This window comes from Phalacrocorax aristotelis, chromosome 6, assembly GCF_949628215.1.
Source record: "Phalacrocorax aristotelis chromosome 6, bGulAri2.1, whole genome shotgun sequence".
NCBI classification, from domain to species: domain Eukaryota; kingdom Metazoa; phylum Chordata; class Aves; order Suliformes; family Phalacrocoracidae; genus Phalacrocorax; species Phalacrocorax aristotelis.
In genome coordinates, this window is record NC_134281.1 from 40,799,682 (window position 1) to 40,820,526 (window position 20,845).

At 46.3% G+C, this 20,845-nt stretch overlaps 1 protein-coding gene across 1 annotated transcript in view; it reads right to left on the reverse strand.

Annotated features, from left to right (window-relative positions):
- Positions 1-20,845, reverse strand: part of SGIP1 (SH3GL interacting endocytic adaptor 1) — a 60,519-nt gene that overhangs the window by 32,297 nt on the left and 7,377 nt on the right. Inside the window, exons 2-8 of the mRNA XM_075097337.1 lie at positions 10,693-10,756; positions 8,109-8,133; positions 6,608-6,685; positions 5,349-5,405; positions 4,699-4,753; positions 3,651-3,826; positions 490-501 (exon numbers count right to left, since the gene is read on the reverse strand). Of these exons, the coding sequence (XP_074953438.1) occupies positions 490-501; positions 3,651-3,826; positions 4,699-4,753; positions 5,349-5,405; positions 6,608-6,685; positions 8,109-8,133; positions 10,693-10,756 (467 nt within the window). The remainder of the gene's footprint in view (positions 1-489; positions 502-3,650; positions 3,827-4,698; positions 4,754-5,348; positions 5,406-6,607; positions 6,686-8,108; positions 8,134-10,692; positions 10,757-20,845) is intronic.

Here is a 20,845-nt window from a genome sequence, read left to right on the forward strand (position 1 = left end):
CAGAGAGACACCAGAGGGAACCCAAACCCCATGGAATGAATGAATTTCCCCATTTGGGGCTCAGAACAGTCTGAAGCCCAGTCCTCTCAGGGAAGCCATCACCATTGCATACAGTGGCACCAAAGGTCAACCTCCGACATTTCTTTTTTCTCTGTTTTCTCATATCTTTTGATGTGCAATGACGTATCTAAAACATGCTCAGATAAAACTGTGCCCTTATACATCTTGTCCAAAACCACCAGCTTTTTCACCCAAACTATACCCCCAGACTATGTACATTCAAAGAAAAGACAGCCTAGCTCTATTTCAAAATGCTTTAAGTTAAATCAAGGGAGATGGAAAATAAACATCACGCCTTCCAAAGTGGGAGGACTTGTTATTTGCATTTTACATTTCAGATCTAGAGACATGCAAAACAGGGACCATGCAAACAAGAGAATAAGAGACTATGTTAAAAAAAATTAAGAGATAAAAAACTGTGTTTCTTACCGGACTTTTCCTCTAAAAGAATGCAGAAAAATAAAAAACAAAATGAGAATATAAGATATTTTCTATAAAGGGATAATACAGAAATAAAAGATTTGTATTACAACCAGAAGTATCAGGTATATGTTAAACACACAGCAAAAGCAGAGTCATGTGCACATCCAGCCAGGCTGTCATTCATTCAGACAGGAGGCTGGAGTGAGAGAGAGTGTCTACAAATAAAAACCTGTATCTAAGCCATCTTATGGCAAGGATTCACATGCTTTGTTGTTAGTGGGCCCTGCTAGCTATAGACAAAGGCCATTTCCCGACCTGTTTCATTTCTTGGAAGAGGCCATGTAAGAGGAAAGTGAAAGAGCACGATTTTTTAATTAATAGCCCTAAGTTTAAGTGCTTAAACTTAGGGCTATTAATTATCAGCTTTGACCAGTGACTATTTTTTCAGACCACTAGAAAGCCCCCACTCCTGCGGCTGAGTTTTTCGTGGTGCAAAGGGCGAAGTGGGCAGGAACTGCCAGTAGGAAGGAGCAGGGAAGAGGATGGGAGGTTTGAAGATGCAGGGCTGTTGCAGGTACAGTATGTGACACAGGCAGGTTGTACCACTATCTGCATACTTCAAGAAATGAGACCTGGCTTCAGACAGAGGATGCAGCCAACACCAATTTACAACAGCATCTCCAGTTTTCTTCTTGTCTTCAAGTTAAGGCACCATAATTTACACCTCAAAAGGAATGGGGAGGACCGTGCCTACGGACATGGCATCTCCCATCTCACTGCTGTCTTCCAGGAGAGGCTGGTGCACAGGAGGGATAAGGTGCCAGACCAGGGCTTTGCAGCTGGTTTTGGAGAGGAGACGAGCCCAGGACAAGGTCAGGGACCCAGACAGCAAAGCACAGAACTCGATGGTTGCAAAACTCCTTCAGCCAGTTCCTGCCCAGGGCACTGGTGCTTTCCTGGATGGTGGGGCTGGCGCCACTTGCCAGGACCCAGCATGCCAGGGGGCACCCAGCTGCTTGGTGGTGGCACTGTTCACCTTCCCATCTGCACCCTTTGGCTCCATATGCCAGATTTTAGATCCCGAGATGGGGAAACAGCATGGGTCCTTCTGTCCAGCCTGGCACAAGGCTTTTCCCTGAGCCATTCAGGTGGAGTGGAGCACGTCTGCACTGTTTTGCAGGGAGACATCGGCTCCAGCCCTGGGCTCTGCCAGTCGTGGCCAGGGACAGGGATTTCCCTGAAGCAAAGCACAGAGTATCCCAAACCAATGCCCAAAGGGCAGGCTTCAGACAGCACCATGCTGATACACACAGGCCTGCTCACCAGGGGCTAAATCCTTCCTAGCCAGTGACAACACTCCCCCCAACCTCAGCAGGAAAAGCACCACGGAAGGTATGATTCTGTGTCTCCTCTCTAGCAAAATGCACATTTTCGGGGTTTTGTTTGCCTGGAAAAGGCAAGGTGCAGAAGAACTACTAACCATATCAGCCTAATCCTTGTATGTTAGTGCAAAATTAGTCAAGTGTTTCATCACTAGGAATAAATATAATCAAGGAACTTTGGACTGCTAGGAGCTGAGCATAACCATTTGATAGTTTCCTAACAGGTCTTTATTTATTGTTAGAGACAACATTGCTGTATATTTTTTGGCCACATTCTCTGAAATCCCTACAGCACTGGCTGCAGTACAGAATCAATGAGCAACTACTCCCCACCTCTGCCGCAGCTGTGCCAGAGCCACCAGCTACACCCCAGAATGGGTGAGTGCCCTGCGGTGCCCAGAGCAGCAAACCCCCATGGCAGGGCCTGCTGCCAGCAAGGGATGCAGAAATAAAAGCCATGAGGGAAAGAGAATACACCAAATATAGACTTGGCCCCTTAAATAAATTCTTACTTAGTGCTTTCCCTATTTCAGTTTTAAAATGTTGCCCTATGCCCTCTCCTCCCAAAATAATGTTGTCTCTTATATTACATACATATATGCGTGTGCGCACCAAAATACTGGGGCCATCACTTTGCAAAACCAAAATTAGCTTGGTTTCAAAATAATAAATTATGGGTTTTTTTCTCTCTTGCTCAAAATTATCCACCTATTTGGCAAGTAATTGCCAGTTTCCAAAATCCTTCCCCCATTTTTTGCTGAATTTTGATGGGGTTTTTTTTTGGTGGTGGTGGTTTTGCAGGGTTTTCCCCTCTCCCCCCCCCCCCCCTTTTTTTCTCCCCCCTCTTCACCCCCCCCCCTTTTTTTTTGTGCTTCAGAAAGCACTTTCTAACCCTTGAATGCTAACAGCCAGAAACTCCCTGGTCATAGCACAAAAAGCATCCAGAAGTGCATGTTGCTAAAAGGGACCAAGCCCTGGGGGGAAGCAGAGCTGTGCCAGAGGAACTTGGTATTTCCAGGGACAGTGACTCGTCCCAGAAGCTTTCTTTAAAATCAGGGACGTTGTGTTAGTTTTGAAAGAAGAAATGAAACGCAGTAATTTTATTTTTTCTTTACTTGGAGTTTGAGATTCATTCACACTTCAGATAGAGGCTAATTATAAACTATAGAAAGCTTCATCTGAAAAAGACACTATAGCCCACACTAAAGCCCACTGAAAGACAAAAATCAAATCTTTTCACGGCTGAACAGATTGGGATGAGACGACAGAAACCTTGACAAGCCTTCAGAAAACCGGAGGGTGATGGTATTCATACTGGGAGGGACTAAGAACAGACAGCTTTTCCTTCCAGGAACACAGATTCACCCCCAGGGTGAGAAGTGTTCCTCTAACATCCCATAGTGGTGTGGAAAACCCACAAATGCTTTCCCTGTCCTGGGAATCAGGGCAAGACCCATCCAATTTACATCTTGAATGATGACCACATTGAAAAATGAGGAAAAAAGGCAAAAATAGGGAATAGTACATTCTGATCTCAGTTGCCCTATTTTACAAGCAGGAAAGGAATTTTTAAGATGTTTTGAACTGGTAACATCACCGCAATACATCTGAGACCTCCTTGCAGTCACATTATTGCCTCTATATAGATGAGACCCTATAAATAAGGACACAGATGCAAACCTAACTATTGGCACCTAAGGAAGAGTCCCCTTCTCACTCAGGTTGAGCCCTACAAAGCACCACTGCTTTTGCAACCAGGGGAAGAGACAAACACCAAGCACTCACCACGGGGGATGGAGAAAGTGCAATGTTGCCTATCGACGCCTTCAGCTCATCCACTGTTGCCGCACTCTTCAGGATGTCTTTAGCCTGCAAAGGCTTGATCTTAATGTTAAACTTCTTGTGCGCCTCCTCTTCCTCTTCAGATTCACTCGAGGAGTAGAAGTGCTTTCCTTTGGTAGGTAGAGCACAGTTAAAGAAGGTTTCCTTCTGCTGCCTCCCTCAAGAGTGGGAATTAGGTGTTCTCAAAATGCTTATCCCAAATGCCCCAGGACAGGGGTAGTGTGCAGGGTCAAATCCTCCTGCCATGCCTGTCACTGCTGTGATGTTTCACTGCTTTATCCGTGTGCAAGTAGAAGACATGGGAACTGGTGCTCACGGCAATAAAGCCAGCCCTGTTTTAGCCCAGCGGTGATTTGCATTGGTCTCCACGTTTCCTCTCCATTGTGACACACTAGCTCATCACCTGCAGAGAGCCAGCGTTTTTCAGCAGTGGCAGAGGAAGAAATTCTGCTTTTCACCTACCCTCCCTCCAGCTGTGAGGACGAGGCTTAAAACCTGCTGCCAGCCTATGAACTTGGCATGTGCATAGGGCTCTGGCCATGTCTCCTCACCCCTTAGCAGGGCATGCTACAGGAGCTGCAAACTGATCTTTGCTCATTTTGCTTTTACTGCCATGCAGATGTTTCTGCCCCAAAACAGCATCAGCTGTAACATAGCCCCACACAGGCAGCACCTGCACACAGCCCCGCAGGTGCACCCACCACAGATGGAATGGGACATTGCAGTCTCCATGGGGTACCCCACTGCAGTGCTCCCCATGCTGCTCACACCTCTTCATTTCATAGCAGTGAATCAAAGGCAATTAAAATCACCTTCTGCTTTACTGCCTCAGGTAATTCCCTCTGGAAGCCAATTTTAGCTGTGGAGTGACAGCTTAAAAGGAAAATAAAAGGGGGAAATTAATAACAACAAGTAGACAGTAGCCTGTCTGTGAACCCCAGCTCATCTTGCAGTTTGTAAACTAAGAGGCAAAGCCAACAATAAAGGATATAGCCTGGTTCCTCAGGTCGGATGCTGTATCCCTCCTCATCAAGTTCAGGTGAATTCTGAATAGGGCACAAAAATGCAAAAGAATTAGGAATGCTAATTATGTTCCTGGAAAGCTGGAACAGCTCTTTCCTCCTGCAGGAAGTGATGTCCAGCAAAGCCCTGTGCAGCCCAAGCCCACTGGTAGCCCCTGGGGCTGCACAGAGCAAACAGCACCCATGCTCTGGCACAGCACCTGCTGGGGCATTTAGCAGGGGCTGAGCACCCAGCCTCGCTGTAGATCCATTTTTGCAGTGCTCAATTTTCACAGTTACGATTTTACAGTGCTGAGTATTTGCAGAAAGATTTTTTTTTTTTGCAATGCTTGGTTGCAGCTGAGGGCTTTCTTTGGCTAACTGCAACATCCTACAGGCCTGGGCAGTGTTCTCCTGACCTGCAGGGTGTTGGGCATCAGAGCCACCCGGCTTCTGGGCACTTTTATGCTATTTAATTAACAAGCAGATACAAAATACATATCTGGACTTGACTAACACCTGGACACCACCCAAAATGGCCACCCAGAAAGCCAAAGCATTGGCATGGGAGAGCAGCCCAGGTACCCTGTCCGGAGCTGCACAGGTGCTGGATGGAAGGGAAGCTCACTGGGACACTTACATATCTGTCCCAGTCGATCTCCGCATAAAATCCATTTGGGGCTCCATTTGTTTTCTTCTGCAACACATTGGAAAAGAAAATTTACAAGTTTTAAAATAAGGAAACAATAATGCAGCATATCTTATATGTGTGCGCATTGATACAGCTGGGATGCCATTGCGTATTGCTGCAGCTGCCTGTGCAGGCGCTATGGAAAGCCACCCCACATATGCACATCAGCGATACAAGACAGCATTTCCTATTTCTGGAAGGTTTTCTTCCGTACCAGATAGCTAAGAGGCTTTTTTCTTTTTTCTGGTACATTCATTAGCTGAACATATTTCTTATGAGAAGTTAAATGGCCATTTCTCTGCATGCCAGGCTGTTCCAGCCCACAGGGACAGCAGGCAGCAGCAGGGGCTCCCAATGCTCCATGCGGATAGGTAGCACCACTATTTATTGAGAGGTAAATACCTTCCCCAGAACATACTGAAAGAAAGAATCAGTTTCTGTTATTCAGTACCCAAACCACCCACAGAGCAAGCCGGGTGTCATTGTTTCACTGTGTGGTGAAGCTGGAGTTGCAGCAGTGAAACACATCCAGGCTAACCCAGCTGGGATGCAGCATTAGTGCATGTCATGACACACCAACAAACACACACAGAGAGAGGTTATTGCTGCTTCAGACCAAGGAGGGTCAGGTTGGGAAGGAGTCTTTGGGCATTCATCCCCTGTGGGACCCTTCGCTGGTCTGCTCTGGTCATCCAAGAACCACCCAAAGCTCCTGCCTGCCACTGCAACCTACAAGCAGTGCTGCAAGGCCGGCTTGAGGACTGATATTAGGTTGGGTTCTCAGTTTTGGGCACCTAAATTAGATAACTTGGTTCCCTTCAGCTGCCAGAGGTAGCACTACCCGCCCCAGCACCCAGCCAAGGGTCTAATGCAATACACTGTCTGGAGACGGCAGCAGCACAAGGGCTGGATCAGGCCACCAGCACCCTCGCCCTCCATGTTTCACCTGGCTGTCCTCATGATGCTGCCCAAGAACAAAGCAGCCTCATTAGAGGTACAAGGGTGAAAAAAATCAGACTCTGGATGCAGTTATTGGGGGCTTCTGCTTTTCCCACTGTCCATTTGTATTTAACCCCATTTCTATTCAACTCACATCCACCTGACAGAACCTAAATGTTTTTTTCTTATATTCTGGATTTTGAAACAAAAATTGCTCACTGTTTTTAACAACCCTTTTGTAGCTGTAAGCCAAGCTCTGTTTTCCTTACCGAATTTTTTTTTCCTCCTTCACGCACACTCTCGGGTTTGCTATTGCAAGGTGGCTCATTGGGATGAGGGCTGGGCAGCTGGAAGGGATTGGTGTTTGGCAGAAAAAGGGTTAAAGTAGTGGGTGGTTGGTTTCTGTTTTGTTTTTTAAACACACAAAAATAAGTTACAAGGAATTAGCAAACACACTGCACAGTTTTATAATAAAAGGAGGGCTCAGCTGTGGCTCCATTAGGAGTAAGCATGGTTTTTTACTGGGTGCAGGTAACAGGGCTCTATTCAGCAGTCACAGGATTTGCCTCTTGGCCACTCCAGTGGCTGCAAATGTTATAGTGAGAACAGATTGTAGGAGAAAAAGTTACACTAAACATCTCTGTCCTCCAATTTCCCTGCCTCCAATATGTTCAGTAGCTTCATTACACCCCCCAGAAACTGCATTTCTGTATTCTTCAGCTTGCTGAAGCACTGGAGACCCTGTCCTGCCCTGCACCAAGCTTAAACAGCGAGCCACCTAGAAAATCATTAATAAAAGCCCAATTGAGAGGGCATCTGAGCTCGCCCAAGGTCCCTGCACCCTGCCTGGCAAGAAAAGGCTGCCCACAGCACTTCTGTCAGTGGAGGAAACAGCTCTGGGCTGCTCCTTGCATTTTATTTATTTATTACTGCTGAATAGAGCCTTGGTTAAAGTGCTACCTGAGCTGCAGACTTTTTTTTAAATTGCTATTTCTTAACAAGTGGCTTACAAACACAGGGCAAGCCCAAAGCCAAAGCCAAGGAAGCTTGGGTCAGATGTGGGGGGGGAAAGTGATCTCTCTAAAGGAGCAATTTGGCACCCAAATTGTTGCATGGCTTTGTAAAAGACACGCCAGCACTGCTCTCCCTGCTGAGCCTCCTGAGGATCTCTCGTTTTTATTTTAAGGCGAGCTTTTAACATCTGAATTTGCTCAAGAAATAACAGCCAGCACAGTCCCAGTCTGAACGCAGCATACCTATTTGGAAACTGGAAACCAAACGGCTAAAAGAGGCATCATCTGACTACTACCCAGATCTAGCAGGGGCATTTCTATCTAACACCATAAACAAAAGCAGCAATAATTCAAAAACAAGTATCTCCTTATTTTCAGTTTAATATTGGAAACAGCTGTTCTGGCAATTTTCCCTTAGCTCATTGTACAGCAAATCTGACCCAAGCCAATTAGTGGGAGCAGAAACAAGCATGCAGAGCCAGGGGTTTTAGCAGGACACCTGGTCCCTCTGCCCACGGTGCTTGTCAGGTGTTTCTGTATTATTTTCTTCATGTTAATTTTGTAACTGTATATATACAGTAACTGTAACCGGAATATGTCATTTTAAACAGATAGCTTCTTACTGAAATTTATTTTCTATATTAAACAGAAAGAAAGAGACAGTTCACAAAATGCTGATGGTGGCTGATGGAGGAATTGACATTTAACAGGCAGCAGCAGGAGAGAAAAGCAGGACTTGGGTCCATGCAGTACTTACAATGCCATCCCTGTCTGGTGATCCTCTGCAAAGAACAGAAAGAAACACAGACGTGTTAGCTCCCAAACTGCACCGTCACTTGATTAACTTGTGGAAATGGTTTTCTTAATGAATCCACATCAGCAATAGTCAGCAAATCTGAATTGCCTGTCACGTGTTCCTTGTGAAACAAACACAATGGTTTCAGTACCACTGCTCTCATGTTATCAGATGATAAATTTAATATTTATTAATAAAGTGCTTCTGCCAATGATCACACTCTCACAGATGAGGAGTTGGGCTGGTTCCTCCTTGCACCCACATCACAGACACAGCCCTACCCTGGGTGTGCAGTCTCTTGCAGAATAATAAAAATTAAACAGAGTAATTTACAGATTTTTATTCCAACAGAAACACAGTCACTTCTCTCTTGAATGGATTTGAAAATTGATGAGATTCCTCAGGGATCCTAATCCCGAGCTGCTTATGGGATTTTGACCCCAGTCACAGCAAACGGTGTGGCACGCTCAGCAGCCATATTTAAACACAGTCTAAGGATGTTATTTAATGAAAAGACAAATATGTTTATGAAAGCCAGACGGGCTCTTCCACCTCCCACACGCTCCTGAGTTTTATGTGGTGCCAGAGATTTGCCACAAATTAGTGTCTGACTCAGGGCATCATCAAAACTCTGCAGGGAGCTGGTGCCCACCCAGCTCTAGTTTAACAGAGGATAACACCTTCCAGTGAACTTCAATTCATACATGTCTGCATCCCATCTCACATTTAATCTCTTTGCACAAATGTGTTTGAAAATTTTTGAAGTAGCAAAGATCCCCTTTGCTTCTATATTTCTCCTACAAGCAGGGAATGTCACCTCCTGCTCAAGTCCCCAAAGCCCAGCCAGAAACCACTCCGGAGACCCTCAGTCAGTGGAAGGAAGGGGGTGGGAGGTCCTTCACCACTGTGCTGCAGCTCCAGCGCATCCCCTGCCTCCCCAGAAGCCAGGCAGCAGCTCCAGAGACCCCACACCACAGCACTCACCACCAGGTCCTGGGTTGTGGTAGCCCAGCCATGACAGGGGGTGTCCAGAGGGTCTGTCTGAACTCACCACCCCTGGCCACTCTTCCCAGCCCCACGCTGGCTGCCAATAGGGGATTTGGAGAGCACTCAAAGCCATTCAGGGAGATGACCGCAAAGCAACCCCGTGACGTGGTAATCAGTGCTGCTTGCTAATTGCAGCATCTCCCCCACAGTGGCCTTTCTGTGAGCTAGTTACCACCATGCACGCCCCAGCATTCATTATCTCCGTGTGCCACCAGCTACCTCCGCCTTTAGAAAGAGCAGGCTGCTGCAAACAAACAAGAATATCATGGTGGTGGCTAGAAGCAGGACCTAGATGTGGCTCCATTGATTTTCCATGAGCAGAATATGAGGATGCAAAGCAACACGTTTCCCCACCCACTCTTCTGATAAATTATAAATGAAGCTGTACATGACTGGAGCAGGAGTTCCTGGCTGTCCTGCTGCCTGCCTGGTGGATGGACAGCCACCATTCCTGGTGACAATCCCCCCACTGCCAGCAGGAAAACAGCTCAGTGCTGCACAGCCCTCTTGGGATACGTTCCATGTCCCCCCCCATATTTTGCAGCCTCCTTTTGCTGTGGGAAAAGCCCCACAGGTGCCAGCGCAGCCGGGCTTGCTGTGGCCTCAGGAGCATGGACAGATCTGTAGAGCTGCAGCGGCTGTCCCTTTGCACAGAAAACCTCACCAACTGCCGCTGAGGTATAAAATAGCTCAGGAAAACAAACTAAAAAAAAAAAAAAAAAAAGAAGAAATCCATAGGGTTTCTTCTGCATGAGACATTAAGCACCTGGATGATGCTCCCCACTGCCTTTCCCCTGCTCCATCCCCAGTACACAGGCTAGACAGGCTCGCTTGCCCAACTGCTTTGGGACATACACCCCAAAAGCTGCATCAGTGGTGGCCAAGAGCACTCCCTGGGCTGGGGTCAACACTCCACCAGTGATTCTGCACCTATGCGCAGCATCCCTTGCCAGATGAGGGGAGAAAACCCCACCAGATGTTTTCCCAGGAAGCAAAAGCATCTGTCACAGCAAAGCTGAAGGAGCGTGCGCTCCACAAGCCCTGTGCACCCTCACCATTTCAAGCCTGCCCCAACCACACAGCGCTACATCCCTTTGCTCCACCAACAGCCTCACTGCCTCCACAGGCACCTGTTTAAATTGAATCTGCATTTAAAAATACCTAAGCAGGTGGGTATATCAGTAGTTTGAGCAGAGATTAATCTGCTGAAACTCTCAGAGGAGTAATTTTCTTCTGATCACCGCTAACTTTCACCATAAATAGCAAACACATGGAAAACCAGCTTTATTATCTCTGCAGTACCACCAAGAAAATATCTTATTTGTTGGCCACTGGATGTACAAGGGGAAACAGCTTAAATGTATTTGCTATTACAAGACTTGATCCAAGGACGACAGATGCCTGCGATGCACTGGCTTCCTTCCTGTCCTGGCACACTGGCATCAACTTCTCCCCAGCATCATTATATACTAATGTGGTTTATATCTCACTGACTTACGTGGAATCAGTATCCTTTTCTTTCTTGCGTATACCAAAGGCCTTCCTTGTACGTTTTTTCAATCCTGTGGATAAAAGGAATATAAATAAGAATGCAATATTAATATTATGCTTCACAAATCCTCCAAAGTGTTCCTTATTCCCTTGTCAGCTCTAATTCATAAATAAGGTTAAAAAAAGAGAGACGCAAACACAAGAAACTGCCAGCAGGACTTTGCAGGTAGTGAATACATTTGCTTATGCCTTTCATTTGTTCACTTCAGACTTACTAACTTGATCTCAGCACGTGTGACTACATATTTCACAGTTAATATTTCTAGGCTTACTGTCTTAATTATACACACCTTTGCTGTGCTGCATGTGGGTACTAATGCACAGTGGGGAAACCCCTCTTTGGTGTAAAAAAAAAAAACCCCAACCCAAACAAAACCCAAAAGAACCCCCCCACCCAGTTTAAAACATGAGGTTGGTTATCTTCTGCACCAATTCTTGATCTGCACAGTGCTTAAAATCCATGGCTGGTACCAATGTGCTGGAGCCAGCCAGGAAGCCCTGGGAGGCATGGAGCCCATCGGGGTAGTGGCCACCACCACACCACTTTTAAAAATAGATGAAGGAGAGTGGGTTTCTGCAAGTTTCTCCCTCTGTTCCAGCCTAAGAGCTAGCCAGGAAAGGGATTTTTAATAACTGCTTGCACTAAGTATACCAAGGAAGGGATTTAGAGTATTTTAAGCTAGCACATTTCACTTGGCTGGCTGGTTTTCATGCAGATGATTTTCTGCTGGCAGTGGCCATCCAGCCTTACCACTGACACCCAGCTGTGGCTGGAAGTGGCTTTTGCACTGGATGCTGCTGGACACGCGTGTCACGCAATCACTGCCAGCAGCACGATAGCAATTAATTTAGGTCAGGGTGTAATTTAGAGATCCTGGTGGCCAAAGCAGCCAATATAAATCACGGCCCTTGAGTATAGAGCAGCTATTTCTGGCCTTTTCCTTTTGGAGGTTCTAGGAGCTTTGCCTTGGTCTGGAAGTTACCCAAATGTGAAACACTGTGGGCCAGACACAGCAGCCACAGCTGCAAGGATGCAGCAATGGTCTGGAACAGAAAATGCAATGGCTTGCACCAATGCAATGAGCTGGCCTGCAGCAAACAGCCATATCAAGTGTTCAGGAACCGCAGCAGGTCCCTGCTCAGCAGCATCTCCTTCCCAAAACCTCTGGGAAAGCAGAGTCAAGCCGTCACCCAGCAAATAGGAACCATCCTCAACCACAGCCCAGAGCCCGGCAGCAGGGATGGAGGGAAGGACAGGCAGGTCTGGCAGCACCCACTCTGCCCCTCTGCCTCCTCACCAAGTGCCCAGCCAGCCCTGCAGGCAGCTCAGCCAAGAAGCCATGGGCACCTGCACTGAGTCAAGCTGTATGGCAAGGAGACAGCTATGGCGTGAATTTGCAGGAAAGAAGAACACACTGCCATTAGGACTCCCGCTAGACACATGCTTGCCTCCACAGCCCCACTGCTGCAAGCCTTACTCTCCCCCATGTGGAGTCTAACAGCTTCCAAAGGTGCAGACAAGGCTCAGTAGCACAAACCAGGGTTACCACAACTGGGACACAGCTCATACAACGTGCACTGTACCATAAGCACACAGCTATACATGTGATAAAACCTGCTTTCTTAAAAAGTACTGCCTAGGATTTAATGAAAAAACCTCAAGCTTCTACTGCAAATAATGTGCTGAAATAGCCAAATCTCCTGTAGCTCCCCTGAAATCAGCAATGGACACCCCAGGAACACAGGAGCACCCATCCCAGGAGCTGTGTGCCCTAGCACAGTTGATTTAATTGATACTTTTCAGGGAGACTAGGTTTTCTTCAGACTGCCTAATGCTCTGAACATGCCCTTGAATTGAAATTATTTTCCATTTTCACCATTTCCTCTTCTGGGCATCAATGGAAGCACGCAACAAGCACACAAATGCTGGCTTTCTGCAGCACATCAAAAATCAATGGATTTAAATTATATTGTCAAAATACATGTAGGATGCTTCAGGCTTTCAATACCCTATGGCCAGGTGGTTTTTCAGGCCAACACTAGGACCAAGCAAGCCAGGATAGGACCAGGAGATGCTCCAGCAGGTCTCCTTGGTATTGCTTGTGGAGCTTTTAGGTTGGACATTTACCCCCATGAAATGGGAAACAAAGTGACTACTCCTGAAAAATCACACTTCCCTACTCTGCCCAGAGCAAGCATTATATGGTCAGGGATGAAGGAATCATGTATGGGATCCCATAGAGCCCCAGCCCATGGGATCCATACACCCCCCGCTGCTAAGGGCGGCACAAGCAGCTGGGAGTGATGCTAAACCCCACGGGCTCATCCTGCAACCTTGGGCTGACAGCTTTGTTTTTACTACATCTTGCCTTTCAGCTTTCCTACAATTTCTTCAAGACTCAAGTGAGTTATTAATAACTGAGGAAGGTTTCCATTGATTTCACCCCCTAGAATAACTTCATCTTCCAAACTCAAAGTAGAACAGGGAGGGCTGAAAACCTCAGAAATGAGTTGTTGTTTAGTCTTATCTGAAGAAGCACCCGATTTGGCTAAATTTTGTAATGAAGCCTTCTGCTCAGTTATATAATAGGCCTGCCATCTGCTTAAAATGGTAATGATTCGGGGGAAAAGGGTTATTTAGGAAAGGCAGATCAAAAATTAAAGCCTCCCTTGGAGACAGTTGTCGAGAGCTGGTGGGAGTGGGTCTACCACTGAACCCCATTGCCCACACCAGGGCCAGGCACTGGGTGCCTGTCCCCCGACAGTGACACACCAGAGAGGTCCACGGTTTGGTGGGGGATAGCTCTGCTTTCAGGTGGCTGCAACTCAGAGGAGATCATGCCTCCCTTGATGTGGTCACCCCCAGCTCAGAGAGCTGTTAAAAATATCCTGTCTGATTGGGCAGGGACAGGGTCGAGGGTTGTGCATAGAAGGGCACTGCACCCTCTGGTCTTCAAATCTCATTTCAGTTGGTTTTAGGCTCTGAAGCACTGTAAAACTGGTCCTGGCAAGAGTCATCCTTAGAAAAAAAATAAAACCTTTTCCACAGAAGGAATTCTACATGGATACACTGTGGGTTCAGGGGAACCTCACAGGACAAGACGGATCTACTGCTCGAAGAGAAAAGGTGATGGTAAGTGGGAATAAAAGTAGAGAAGAGGCAGCAGAAAGATGGGCATGTAAGAAGGAAGCAGAGCATATCCTGTGGGGCATCAAGGGCTGGCTCAGAGCAGGGAGGATCCAAAATCACCACCTGAGTGGAGATCTAATGCTGCTTCTCCCAGTCAAGAAGTGCTGGATCCAAACTGTTTTCCAGCGGGGTGTCCCAGTGATCTGCATGGCCCTGCAATGACAGTGCTGGGTGATACCAGCATGAACAACCATATGTGTCACCTGAAGACACATGCCACTCCTTCAGCTGTCCCTATTCTGTACCCAGCACCTCTGGGGGCACCTGGAAAGACACCCAGCAGCTTCTTGCCCCTCCAGACCCATCCGCTTGCAGGTTTCCAGGGACAAGGATTTCCTAAAGCCCTAAGGCACCCCACCTCACTGCATAGGTCATACAGGCCATGCTGGGAACATGTCTCCTTTGACCTGTACTAACTGCCCAGCAGTGCCACAGCCTTCAGCCACCAAAATCCCATTGGCTACAGGGTTACAGAGGTTGGAAAACAGGGGATGAGATCCCAGGCCACTGTAAGTGCCAGAGTGATGATGGGTGTGATGTAGTACCTAGCTATTGGCAGCACCAGAGTGGAAGGATTTAAATCCCTGCAACTATGGGCATCCTAGCCCTCTCCCCCCATCCATTCACTCTGTGGAATTCCTACCTTACGCATAGGAGGACATTAATACACCCCAGTATGTAACATTATTAATTACAGAAACCCTTGCCCACATTCCCAAAGCCTTCTTTTGTCACATCCAAAAGAAAAGAATAGAAGACCCACTTCTCCAGGCTGCCCAGCACAGTGGGGCAGGCAGCAAGTGTCTGTTTTCATCTCGGCTTAAAACTGTGCTTTGATTTTGACAAAGGTCAGGACAAAGCTTGAGCTTCACTGCTGGTTTCATAGCTCTGGAGAAGGGGAGCAAGCATGACCTCTGCCTTCCCACTGATGGCTACTGCACTCCTCACTGCCGTTTTAATGACTAATGGCTGATTTCATTCTGCACGGTTATTACGTGGCTAAAGCAGAGATGGGCTGACCCCAGTCTCCCAGAGGGAAAGGCCATGCATTACCCTCACCAGCAGTTTAGTTTAGGCTCTCTGAAGGGGCACAGTATCACCAGTATGAGCTGCCACCACCACACTGAGCCATCATGAGCATGAGCTGGAAAAAAAGCAATGGCAGCACCAAATACCGCACCCGTGCAATTTACTGAAGAACCAGCATGACATCCTTCATCTGGAGGGGAAATTAGACTAAAAAGTTTGTGGATGCATGTATTTGACATCTCTGCTATCTCCTTCAGCAGGTTTTCCTCAATAAGCCTCATGCGTGACAGCCTAGAGTCACCTGGGTGGCACTGAGAATGCCTAAAGCCACATCAATGGCCACAAAACCTGTCTTGCCCACAGAGGACAAACATGGCGAAAGCCACCAGCCCCACCAAGGTATAACAACGTCACATGTTGCAATTAGTCCTCAAGCCAAATGGCTTCTAATGTTCTTTTTCAAAGACTCAGAGTAGCCACAAGGCTTAACTAACCATCCTGTGCCAGGGATCTCATTTCAAACACAAATGGCTCTTTGAATTGGGGGGCATCATTCACCTTTTATTTACTATTATACTTTTTTTATCCTGGTATACCTGAGAATTGGCATCTGAGAAACATGAATTGGTATTTAACACTGAAGCTTTCTGAACTTTATTCTTAAAAACTACCAACATCTTATCTTCTATACTTAAGGCTTAACATCTCTACAAAAAAAAAAAAAAAAAAAAAAGAACCCTGTTCTCCCAAACCCAGTCCTTCATAATCTGTCCCCAAGCAGTGAGAGCAGCTGCTGCTTCTGGAGCCCTGAATATCAGGATGGGTCCCTGGATGAAGAGCTACTCACTCAGGAAGATGGGCCTTACAAAAGCAACACACCTTTTAAAATGGAAAAGACATCAATGACACTATCTGTGCATTAAACGCTCTTTTGTGATGACTAAAGAAAAAGTTATTTAAATTAGTTCAACTTAGTCTCTACAAGCTAAATGTTGTCTCTGGCATGACAATAGATTCAAGACCAAAGTACCTGTGGGGAGGAGACGAGGAAGGAAGAATGGGAAGACATAGAAGGGAATAAGAAATAATCACTCTTAAGTTCTCTTTTTTTGGTTTGGTTGTGTGGATATTTTTGCATGAAGCTTGGAGCTGGATTTGAGCAATCCCCTTTCCCCACTGCACACAAACTTATGTGCTCTCTTACTGAATTACTTCGCTGGGTTCGAAGATGTGGAAGCCTGCTGCTGTTTCATAGCCAAAGGACTTTGTATTTGGTGTTGGCTTGCTTTACTAAAGAAATAATAATCCTCCCTTTGCTCAGAAAAACAAAACCAAAGGCAAGACAAAACTACTGAAATCCTCTGAGTCATATCCAAAGGAAAAAGCCAAATGGTGAATTAAAGTTTAAAGAAGCAAGGGTGTAACCACATCAAGCCCCATCTAAGTAATCCAAACAGCAGCATCCCGAATGCTCTTTGCAGGTCAACCCAGAAGTTTCCCCTGCTATGACACAGCAGCAGCCTGCACCTACCTTGGGCCCAGCTGCTGCACCGATGACATATTTTACATGAAAATGGGCATGTTTGGTCCATTGCTAAAACCAGGGATTCTCAACTGCCACAGCCTTGGTAGTAGAAAAGTAAGGTCTCAGTAACTGTTCTGTTTCAGTCCATGTTATTTTTGGTTTTGCCCACCTTACATGTAATTAAATCAGGATACATCTTCATAACATTTAAAATACTTTTCCTAAACCAACCTTGGCATTAAAGCTCATTACCAGCCTTTCAACAGGCTTAATAAAGCAGTGAGGAACTCAGCCCTTCGCATACTGCCTTGATAGTCATTAATATTTTAACTGCTTTCATTTACAAGCCTAATTGCAGACATTATTCGGGAGAAGAAGGGATGATGGACCATCAGCAAGCTGCAGTCGGGCAACAATGGCACCATTTATGTTGACAGCCCAAGGGGGCTCCTTCTGCAGCAGCCTGGCCCTGCAGACCATAGCCAGGGGTTGCAACATGAGTCCTTCAGGAGACAAGGTCTTCTGCTGCTCCCCACTGCCGGCACCAGGCTCCAGCCACAAACCCATCATCATCAAAGGTCATCACAGGCAATTAGTAACACACCACAACATAGCCTACACTGTTACCTGCCTTCTCTCCTAATTTAAAATACTGCAACTCACTACCTTGGTAGAGCAAGTTTTAGCAAAGATTCACTTTTTAACCTATTTAAACCCACATAATTTTGTCCTCGGGAAGGGCTCACACCAGTCTCCAGTCCAGGCAAAGTTGTGGGCTTCACAAGGCTGCCAGTATTACAAATAACTTCACATTTGCTCTGCTGTGGTCTCCCTGTTTTTCCCTTTGTTGAAGGTATTTATTTCTGGCATTAGCCTCCCATCCTCTGTGCAAAGTGACATAAAAAAATGCATGCTTGGTCTTTTTACCAAATGCCTGTCTTCTCAGTCAATAAATAGCTCTTCTTATACCCTTGAGGAAATAATCTTAAAACCCCTCCCTATTTCAAGTTGACCAGTTGTTCATTTTTATCCTCAACGTTTCCTTTTCCTAGCAGGGCTAAATTACACTATTTTACACTTTATGACAACACACTCTCCGTCTCCCTGTACCCAGCAAGCACTGTGGTTCACTGCTGTCCTCCAGCCTCCCGTCCGGGTCTGCTGGGGCTGTTCTGCTCAAGCACTTTGCTCCACCAGCCAGGATGTCCCATCCTTCACAGCACAGGGACATCCTCCAGGACCATAGCTCCCAGGAAACACACAAAGATACTCCTACCAATTTAACCATTTAAGCATTTCTTACATCTCAGCTCCTCTTGTATCAAAACCATAAGACATAACCCAGAATTTATTTCCAAAGAGGAATCTGTCCTGAAGCCAGGTAAGAGTATTTTGCTTCAAATCAACTACAAACACCATGCGTTCACACTTGGACAAATCCCCGATGAAGGAGGAAGATGCCATGGCAGCTACTCAGGGAGCAGGAACAGCCCCCAGGCTTTAGCAGCACTAGGTACAGTAGTTTTTGTCTCAAGTCCCACCGATGGAAATGACCACCCCCTGTTCAGGGAAGGGACCACCACCAGACCCTTGGAGATGAGGCCAAGGGACAGCTGTGCTTCCCAGCAAGAATAGAGTTCCCCAGCAAGATGTACATTTGACCTGTGAACAAGCCTTGGTTTCAAATGAGAAAGTTTACCTAGAATTGAAGATTTTTGATGATGATAATTTTTAGTCACATTCGATTGGTGGGGGTCCAGAAACCAGCTGCTCCCCTGGGTAAGGACTAGACTTAGTACTCTCCCCACACAAGCAAAAGTCTACATTTTAACCAGTCAGGAAATCTAATTTTCTGAAAGTTTGCTGGAAAACCCCTTCAAAAAGGCTGGGGGAGTCACCTGCAGGAACTTACTTCCTTTGCTACCTCAAAATACAAAGAAGTAATTGTTAAAACAAACATTCACTGTCCCTTCTGAGGATGTAGAGTACTGTACACACATCCAGCTCTGCCCAGTGGCCACATGATCTCGCTGTACTTAATATTTCATCCCAGTAAACCAGTAGTATCCACTGCAAATTGTCACTAAACCACTCCATTTAGCTTTGCCGTGGCAGGCTAACAAAGCCATCTTTGATAACAAGCTAGCCGGACATTAAAGGTCCTTACCATCTACCTATGTGAATTTACTCTATCCTGTTACACTTCCAAGTTATAAAAAAAAATTATCTGGTTAGCAAAGTCCCACAGACACATATTACAATCTTCCATGTGCTTACAACAGTTTTTCCCTGTTAGAAAATTTAAAAATGGGGAAGAAAGGGATGGTGGTCTCACTGCCCCTTCTGTCACGCTCTGCTGGAGCAACACTATTGGCTTCTTGCCTGTGGCTTTCTGGAAAGGAGATACTTGAAAACAAAAGTGATCAGCAACAGTTGTGGGCTTGGGTTTTGGTTCTTTCTTTTAAATAAATGAATGCTGAGAAGTTTGCTCCTTAGCAGAAGTTTTGGTTGGAAGACATTGAAGGACTAACAGTGTTTGAGAGCCTAAAATAAGACCATAAATAAGTCTGAATAAAACAAAACCTCACAAGTCACTGCTCCGGGATCATTTTCTCCTAGACTAGGGACAGTTGCTCCTGGCTCAAGGTCCCAAGCTGTTGGGCTGTGTAGATAACGCAGTTTTGAGATGTGGTACACACCACCTTTCGCTGGGGCTGGTGTCCAGTGATGGCACTCTTTGTTATCATCAAGAAGATCAAAAGCTTTGTACTGAAAACAAGCCCCTCACAGCATCAGGCTGGAACATGCCAGAGAGGTGCCATCACACCTGGGTTGGTCCTGCTCAGCTGCTGCACCCAGCCCCCAACACTTCTGGAGCAACCCAAGAGCTGGCACACAGCCGGTGGGAGAGCAATCAGGGCAGCTGAAAGGCTAAATGAGGAGGAGATTGGAACCTGCAGGAGCTTTGTCTATTCAGCACAGCACTAAAACCACAATGGAAGTGGCTTCGTTGGGGTCCAAGTACCTGCCCCAGGAATGGAAACGTGATGAAGGTATCTAAACTCTAGTGGGCAGAGGTAATACAAGATCACATGGCTGATTCAGAAACAGTCACATTTTCAGCCACGAGGGTAATTAAGTCTCTGAACAGGTTGCGAGGAAGCCTGCCTAAGGAGTTCTTGAATTAACCTTCAACACCTTTCTAAAGATACATATCCTATTCTGGCTACAAGACATGAAGAAAAACTGAGAGAAAGCCCTGGGGCCAAGTGGCCACCTCTGGGTTTGTGGCTACTGACACATGTTTCATGCCAGGCTCTGGTCCTGCCCCAGAGCAGTGAGCATCCATCCCCATGTACTCAGAGGGGTTTGGGCTCCCAGGACCTTCATACCTTTCCCCTTCCTTTAGCCTGGAGCTTTTCCCCTTATGCAAACCACCAAATGCTCATCACAGCAGCTGCAGTCAGGAATTCAAAGGGCTGAGAAATGGCACAGCCCGTAAGCTGAAACCCCTGACTTGGCATGCACTCATTACAGCGAGGGGGCACGCACCAGCTTATTTTAATATATGCGAGATTAAACCTGTGTCCGGGCATTAGACTGGGCCCTTTGCTTTGCAGGCATAATTCAGTTCAGAAGACCTGTGCCTGCAGCACAGGGTGAGATCCCAGGCTTTAACTTCAGCCCCAGCATGTACCCTGAGCTGTGGAAATATATTTATATTCCATATAAATATATATTATATAAATATATTATGCTATTATAGTATTATTAATATTATATTATAATATAAATATAATATAAATATAAGTTTATATTCCACATAAATATAGGTCTGGGCTCTCCCCATGGCAAGACCTAGTGCAAAACCCGGCATCACTGCAGCTGGGTGCAGCAAGAAGCCGAAACATTTCCATCTCATTGCACAGATGCTCAGCAGACCTGTGCCCAGCCCACCTCCCATGCCGTGGGGCTGCCCAGCTCGGAGCAAGCCCCAGCCCCAAAGCAAAGCTTGGGGACAAGGCCAGCAGCTAGAGGCTGTCCTTAAAGGGCAGCATCAGCAGGATGTGTCGCAACACACAGGACATCAATTAATTTCTCTTCTGCGAGGGATCTGAGTGTTTAAGGACTATTTAACATCAGAAAGATGCAAAATTTTGTTCATAGCATATTTACCAAACTCAGTAAAGCAGCTGCTGGAATTGCTCACTGCCTGCTTTCCCCAGAGATCAGGTTTTTAATATCAACTTTCAGAGACCCCAGGTGTGCAGCAACCAAGGGACACAGGACACAAACGTCTCACCAATATTGTCAGTAAATTAAATCTGGATACAGTTGTGGCTTTCATTCATAGCT